General features: G+C 56.7%; 1 protein-coding gene across 1 annotated transcript; it reads left to right on the top strand.

Moving 5' to 3' along the window:
• The first annotated feature begins 1,567 nt into the window (after positions 1-1,567).
• B4GALNT1 (beta-1,4-N-acetyl-galactosaminyltransferase 1) lies at positions 1,568-7,948 on the top strand. The gene is made up of 11 exons (XM_032348789.1): positions 1,568-1,746; positions 2,166-2,384; positions 2,919-3,083; positions 3,194-3,300; positions 3,764-3,804; positions 3,947-4,127; positions 5,105-5,203; positions 5,342-5,532; positions 6,012-6,152; positions 6,428-6,668; positions 7,280-7,948. The coding sequence occupies exons 2-11, from the start codon at positions 2,167-2,169 to the stop codon at positions 7,495-7,497; spliced, it is 1,602 nt and encodes a 533-aa protein (XP_032204680.1). The 5' UTR covers positions 1,568-1,746; position 2,166; the 3' UTR covers positions 7,498-7,948.
• The last annotated feature ends 82 nt before the right edge of the window (positions 7,949-8,030 follow it).

The raw sequence follows: 8,030 nt of genomic DNA, 5'->3' as shown, positions 1-8,030 counted from the left end.
AGGCTAAATATCACCATCAAAGAAGGAAATGCTGCAGATACAAGAATTAGTATAAGTTCTGTTAGAAATTCTAGATTATGATTATAATTTCATTATTAAAATTTTTACTTGTCTATTTTTATAAATGTGACAGTAATGTGCTGAAACAATTTCTCAGACCATAACTGAGTTACTAAATAGATGCTTACTTTCCACTAAAGTAGTGGAGAAGCAAGACTTTTTCTTTTTAATTTTTACTTTGAAATAATGTCAAACTTCGGAACTTGGAAAACACAGTGCTCCCACATACCTTTTAACCAGCTTCACCAATTTTTGACATTTTGTCACATTTATCATTTTCTCTCTCCCTCTCTGTATATATGTGCATATAGACACATATAAGCCCTACAGTTCATATAAAGAGTGTTGTGACGAGTTATTAAATGAATAAAATACAAATTCTGTATTATGTATACCACATGTACCCATATATATACAACACGTACACATTGTATCATTGTATCATTTATTTTTTCCAAGCAACTTGGAAGTAGATTGCACACATCCAGCCACTTTATCCCTTAACACTTGAGGGTAGTCTAAGAACAAGAATACTGTCCTGAATCCTGCTGTAGGGAAGGGAGTCTATGGGTCAAAGGCTTGCATGCAGAATTACAGCCAACCTAGCCACTTCCTCCAGCATCTGCAAAAGGAACAGTTAGGGGAAGCAGGCCTTTGGATTACTTCCCGAGTGTTTGTTGGATGATTGGGATAGGGGTGCCACGGAGGAGGAGAGGATGGGAGGGAGGGTGTGAACCTGTCTTTGTTAGCCAGGCAAAATCTTATTTTTCAGGATCTAGTCTGGTTTCTTGTATCCCACTCTAACCACCCAAACCTTCCTTGGAATGGGGTTATAAGAAGCCCTCGCCCCATAGTCTCCCAAAGCCCTTATTCCCTATCCTCGTGTACCGCCTGGATGACAGGGAGGCTCCACACGACTAAGAAATACAATGGGACTGGGGCAGGCCCTTGAGATCCCAGGTTTGCTTGAGAAGGGCTGGGAGGGTCGGGAGAAGGACCTTCTCGAGGCGCCCCCGCAATGTCCTCTGCGCCCACCAGAAGGCGCCCGGGCGCTCGCTTTCCCCGCGCGGAGCTGGAGCCTCCGCCGCACCGAGCCCGGGAGCCGAGCCGCGCGGCGCCGCGATCTGAACAACCGGGCGGCGGCCTGAGCCCTCCCCTCCCGGCAAGTGGGACAGGGTGCCGGGGAGCCCAGGCTTCGTTTCTGGGGCTGGGATGCACCGTTTCTCAACTCCGTTCTCCACCCCCCACCCCACCCCCCCGCAGGAAACGCCCAGAACCACCCCGCGCCGCGGTCTACAAAGCCCCGAGCGTCCGAAGGCGGGAGGGGTTGGGCGAGCCCGGGAGGCAGGAGGATCCCCACGACACAGGCTCACGGCTGGCTCCGCGATCAGGCCGCCTCCAGCCCCATGAAGACCCCCAGGCCGGGGCTGAGAGCCTGGAGCAGCCCGGACGGAAATCTTGTGGCGGCCTTGGAGCGTTAGACAGGTCAGTGCCCGGGCGGGATGAGGGGGCCGAGCTGGAGGCGGGAGGCTGCGCGCTCGCGGGTCCCCCGGGTCCTCCTCACAGCTTCCCGAGGCCACTCGCGCGGTCACCTCCGCCGGGGGCACGCAACAGCGCGGGCGTGATTCTGCATTTTTCATGACAGGCAAGGTGTGGAGCCGCCCTGTGCAGCCCACCGGGGCCCAGGTGATGCTCGGACCGCGGGGTGGGGGACACGCGGGCGGGGGGCGGTGGGGGCGGGAATGGGGGAGTCCGCTGCTCTAAGAAAGCGATGCACTCCTACTTATTCGCGGCCCCGAGGAAAGCCCCGCATCCAGCGGTCTCTCGCATCAACATGCCGGGCCTGCGGGCGTGAGAGGAAACCGAGATGCGGGAGAAGGCTAGAAGAAAGGAGGCCGGGAGACCCGAGGCCCGGGGAGTGGAGGGAGGAGGGCCGGGGGAACGATTCGCTGTGCAAATGCTAGCGCGCCGAGATGTAGAGAGCGTCCTGGGGGCGGGGGGGGGGGGGTTGCTGGCAGGAGCCTCCAGAACCTCCCGGCTCTAGGGTCCCAGCCCACGCCCCCCCCCCGCACCTTTCTCACCCTCCCACTCCTACCGCCCACCAGGATGCGGCTGGGCCGCCGGGCCCTCTGTGTGCTGGTCCTGCTGCTCGCCTGCGCCTCGCTGGGGCTCCTGTACGCGAGCACCCGGGACGCGCCGGGCCTCGGGGCACCTCTTGCGCTGTGGGCGCCCCTGCAGGGCCCCCCCAGACCAGAACTGCCAGACCTGACGCCCGAGCCCCGCTATGCACACATCCCAGTCAGGATCAAGGAGCAAGTGGTGGGGTGAGTGCCAGGGGTGGTGGCGGCAGAGCGGCACTCGCTGGGGGTGGCTTGGGGAGCTTTTGTTTCCAGCACTGCTGAGCTCGGATCTCTGGGTTCTCCTGACTAGTTGGGGAGTGGGGGTAAGGCAGGGGGAGCTTCTGAGTCTTGGGCTGGCGGGGAGGGGGAATCTCTCCTCCCTGAACCTTGTCATGGTGATGGGGAGGAGAGGATGTGCAGGCATAGGAGGGCCCTAGAAAACTTCCCAATGTCCTGATGATTCTACTTGAAAGGGGAGTCCATGTGGGGTCCTAAATGGTGGGTAGACAACTCTGAAATTCTAGCAATTGACCCTATTCTAGGGCTCTGTAAAATCCAGATTTAGGGGACAAGTCATGGTGGTCTCTCCCCCTGGAGACCATCTGAAAAGCAATGTTTAAGGGGACAGACATTGGATGGGCAGGGTTGAAAGGCCAAGGTGTGGGGCACTGTGTACATGTTTCATGGGGTGAATGGAGTTGGATGGCTGGGCTCTGATGACCTTCGTCCCCCCTCCAGGCTGCTCTCTGGGAACAATTGTAGTTGTGAGTCCAGTGGAAGGAGCTTTTACCTCCCCTTCCAGAGGCAGGTCCGAGCCATCGACCTCACCAAAGCCTTTGACCCGGAGGAGCTGAGGGCTGCCTCTGCCTCCAGGGAGCAGGAGTTCCAGGCCTTCCTTTCAAGGTACTATCTTGAAATGAGGGTGTGTCTTTGCAGTGGGAGGCCTGGAGGGAGGGTGTGACTGGAAGGAGAGCTCCTCTGCCCGCGATTCCTTCTCTGTCCTCCACTGCCAGGAGCCATTCCGCTGCTGACCGGCTGCTCATAGCCCCTGCCAACTCCCCTCTTCAGTACCCACTGCAGGGTGTGGAAGTCCAGCCCCTCCGGAGCATCTTGGTACCAGGTGGGGAGAATGAGCCTCAGGGATGACCTAAGGCACTGTGGGGGTGTCAGAGCTCAAAGTTGGGTGAGGAAGAGTGAAGCAAGATTGGAATGGGAAGTGGGGAACTTCCAGTGAAAGGGGGACTTGAGGTCAGAAGGGGGCTCACGAGATGGGAGGTGAGGACAGAAGGGACTCTACGTTGTCAGGAATTGCAGAAGGCTGTAACTGGAGAGTTTTGGGGGAAAGAATCTATTCTTTGCTGACTGACCAAAGATTAGTGGGTAGGTGGGGCAGGCCATAAAGAGCCATTGCTTTGATGGAAAGGAGTAAAAAAATCAGTTACTCTAGGCTTAGTCCTAACAGGTACCCTGCCATGGCCTCAACAAAGAGGGATGGGTGAGAAGGTCCCTGCGGTGGTGAAGAGAGACGAAGTGCAGAAGAATCAAGGCTGGGTGTGATTCTGACTCTCTCTCCTTCCTCCTAGGGCTGAGCCTGCAGGCAGCTTCTGGTCAGGAGCTTTACCAGGTAAGAGGAAATGAGGCTGGGAAGGCCAGGTGGGCAGAGGATGCTGGAGGGAGGCCCCACTGCCAAAGGAGGGATGAAGCTACCAGGGAGGTAGGAGGTAGGTGTGAAGCCTAACCCTGTACTCTCCATCCTCCTCTCCCAGGTGAACCTGACAGCCTCCTTGGGCACCTGGGATGTGGCAGGGGAAGTGACTGGAGTGACTCTCACGGGAGAGGGGCAGCCAGATCTCACCCTCACCAGCCCTGGGCTAGACCAACTCAACCGGCAGCTTCAACTGGTCACTTACAGCAGCCGAAGCTACCAGGCAAACACAGCAGACACAGGTGTGAGGCCTGGGCGGAGGCAGTGGCTGGCTGGGTGAACAGAGAGCCCAGAAAGGCTGGAGCGGGCAAATGGCAGAGGGTGTGGGAGACACTAGGGCAATGGCCAGAGCTGCCCAGTCACACAATGGGCATTTCAGCTAGGCTAGCAGGACCAGGGAGAGAGAGAAGGGGCCTTTGTTCATCTGGGGCCAGAGCAGGCCAAAGGGAAACCCGAGCTTTGGGTGTGTCCCCCCTTCAGGCCAACCGTGGGGGCCCCAGGAAGTGACCTGCCCCAGGAGCCAGAAAACTCAAACTCTATTTCCAATCCACCACTTCCAGGAGGGCAAGGGGCTTTATCTCCCAGAGCTCCCATTTCTCTAGCAAAAAAGGCACAACACAGCCCTCCTGCTTCTCTCCAAGGCTTGGTACACCAAACCTGCTCCCACTCTGGGGCTTTTGCATTTGCTGTTCCCTCTGCCTAGAACGCTCTTCCCCTAGATTTTTGTACAGCTGGCTCCTTCTTGTCATTTGGATCTCAACTCAACTGGTTCCTCTTCACTATCACATTACTTGTTTTTTCTCTTCAAGGCTTACCAGTCTCTAAATTTCATTTACTTAGCCTGGAACGACTGACTAGGCTCCTAACTCAGTTTTGTTGCTTAAGAGTTCTGTAAATGAAGACAAGTTACTTAATTTCTCTGTCTTTTTCTGTAGTAGAAATCTACTTAATAGGACTTGTGAAGATTAAATGCGTTCCTATATTTAAGGTAACTGAAAAAGTACCTGCCACATAGTAAATGCCCAATAAACGTGTGCTTTTCATTAAATCTCCTTTTAAAATTAATTTCCCACCCATTAGAATGTTAGTGCCATGGCGGTAAAAATCTTAAATTCTTGTCCATCAGGGCCCAGAAAGAGTAGGCATTTAAATACTGATTTACTGAAAAATGAATATTATCCCAGCCTTAAGCACCACGGCTTGTGTCCTTTCTTCCCAGTCCGGTTCTCCACAGAGGGACATGAGGCTGCCTTTACCATCCGCATAAGACACCCCCCCAACCCTCGGCTGTACCCATCTGGGTCTCTACCCCAGGGAGGTGAGGCCGGTGCCTGCTGCGACCTAAAATCGAGGTCTAGTGGGGAGAAGGTGGAGGAGGGAAGCCTTGGGAGAAGATGTTTTCCTGCTCCTAATTTCCCATTCTCCTTCCTCTGCACCTAACCCTCCTCCTCCCCAGCCCAGTACAACATCAGTGCCCTGGTCACCATTGCTACTAAGACCTTCCTGCGTTACAATCGGCTACGGGCACTCATTGCCAGCATCCGTCGCTTCTACCCAACGGTCACCGTGGTCATCGCCGACGACAGCGACAAGCCAGAGAGCATTAGCGGTCCCCACATCGAGCACTATCTCATGCCTTTTGGCAAGGTGCGCAGCCAGCGAGGCTGAACCGCGCGCCAGAGCGCGCGGAGGAAGGCGCGCCCTCGGTCTGAAGTCTCCGGAGTAGTGATTCTCAGGACTACCTACCTGTAATCAGAATTACTGGGGTGCCTGTTAAGCATGGCAGTTCCTGGAACGTAAGCTCCATGGGACAGGAATCGTGCCTATGTTGTTCGTCCTGCGTTCTTAGAAAGTGCTGAGCACTTGGGGAGCGCTCAGTAAATAGGTGATGAATGAATGAATGATGAATGAATGGATGAATGGGGTGCACGGTTAGATGCGCTCTAACACCTTCTCCCAGAACACTGACTCAGAACCCCTCGCCGTGGAAAACTGCCTTTTTTACCCAGGCCTGAGCCATTCGTGGGCACTACTGTTAAGAGAGGCGTCAAGAAAGAGAAGGGAAGGCGGGAGAGGGGTTAGGTCCTCTCTCTCCAGCCTCACTGACCATACATACTCTCCCCCAGGGCTGGTTCGCAGGCCGGAACCTGGCCGTATCCCAGGTAACCACCAAGTACGTCCTGTGGGTGGACGACGACTTCGTGTTCACGGCGCGGACGCGGCTGGAGAGGCTTGTGGACGTGCTGGAGCGGACGCCGCTGGACCTGGTAGGGGAGGGCCTGCAGGATGCGGGGTGGGAGAAGGAGGGCCTCAGCAGGCTGAGGCAGCGGCGGGGGAGCCCCGGCCGAGCGCGAGCGCGGACGGTTCTGGGACTGACAGAAGACGCGGCGGAGCCTGGGAGACCCCCGGGTCCTGTAGGAGTGGAGCGGAGGAGGACCGGGCCCGGGAACCGAGCGGGGGAGAGGGAGCACAGATGTGGTACCCCCACCCCCAGCCCCGGCAGTCCCCGTCCCTCTTGGGGCTATCCTCCCACTTCCCGCAGGTCGGCGGCGCGGTGCGCGAGATCTCCGGCTTTGCCACCACCTACAGGCAGCTGCTGAGCGTGGAGCCTGGCGCGCCAGGCCGCGGGAACTGCCTCCGGCAAAGGCGCGGCTTCCACCACGAGCTCGTCGGCTTTCCAGGCTGCGTGGTGACCGACGGCGTGGTCAACTTCTTCCTGGCGCGCACTGACAAGGTGCGCGAGGTCGGTTTCGACCCGCGCCTCAGCCGCGTGGCGCATCTGGGTGAGTGACTCCCGCTCCCGGCCTGGCCCGGCCCGTCAGGGACCCGCGGGGCGCTGGGTGAGGATCCAAGGGCGCTGGCGACTCCTACGCCCACCCCACCCCCTCCCCCGTGAAACCCACGGATGGCACCCGGGGCTCTTGGGGCAGTTCTGCGAAGATTTACCAAGATGTGAACCTTGGCAAGACACAGAGCTCCCACCCTCCTGGCCCGCACACCATTTGAACCTCCAGACCCAGTACTGCCCCTGGGTCTACGTTTGACTTCCCCACCGCTGTCACCGCCACCTTTCCTCCACTCCCAGCCGCTCCCCCTGGTTCAGACCACACTCCTGGAGCAGCCCATTCAGTATCTGTTGAAACTTTAGGTGTTGGGGAGGGTGGACAGTTGTGGTATGTTATCCAAGCACAAGGTAAGTATGTTGACTTTATTTTACAGAAGAGTGAAACTGAGACCCTGGAGAATTAATTACTAGCCCAAGGCCCTCAGAAACGGGGTCCTTGCCTATGCACCCTCCATACCCCAAATCTTAGTTCTCCCTTAAGGGTTGGCCTTCTACACCCTTCAGACCCTTCAATGTGTACTCCCCTTCCCTCCATGCCCTCCCCCCCAGAATTCTTCCTGGATGGGCTTGGTTCCCTTCGAGTGGGCTCCTGCTCAGACGTCGTTGTGGATCACGCATCTAAGTTGAAGCTGCCTTGGACATCAAGGGATGTGGGGACAGAGACTTATGCCCGCTACCGCTACCCAGGATCACTGGATGAAAGTCAGGTGGCCAAACACCGCCTACTCTTCTTCAAACACCGGCTGCAGTGCATGACCTCTGAATGAGGGCCACTAGGGGCCTTCAAACTGTCAAGCTGGGCCTGCCTCCTTGTCCCTGCCAGGAATTTCTAGCAAACCCCAGCACCCAGTGACCGCTCCACTGACTCTCCCTGATCCCCTTCAGAAACTGATCCCAAGCAGGGGCTTGTCCTGGTGGCACTCCTCCTTTCTGCGAGTGCCCAGGGATGTGATGGAGCCATAACTGTCTCACAGCCAGTGCCAAGTCCTCCCGCCACCCCCTTTGTCATGGGACAGGAAGTGGGGGGGGGGTCACTTTCCAAGTGCCAAAGAGCCCATGGAGACTCTAAGAACCTAAAGTGGAAATACTCTCCTCTCATCTCCTTGGGACTGAGGGGGTGGGGAAGTCCCTGCGTGTATTCCCAGGGCTGTACCCCCTCCCCCATCTCTGGATCCAGGACTCTGTGCACAGGCTCCAGCCCCACCCCCCATGGAGAGAACTGGAGACTTCTGGAGTGGGGGGGCGCTGGTGAACACACAAGTGAAAGTCATCTTTAGTTGTGTCTGCAATGCTGTGAGCA

The sequence above is a fragment of the Mustela erminea genome, chromosome 6 (genome assembly GCF_009829155.1).
Source record: "Mustela erminea isolate mMusErm1 chromosome 6, mMusErm1.Pri, whole genome shotgun sequence".
Taxonomy (NCBI): Eukaryota; Metazoa; Chordata; class Mammalia; order Carnivora; family Mustelidae; genus Mustela; species Mustela erminea.
The sequence above is the reverse complement of the archived record's forward strand: the minus strand, read 5'-3'. Positions and strand labels throughout refer to the sequence as shown.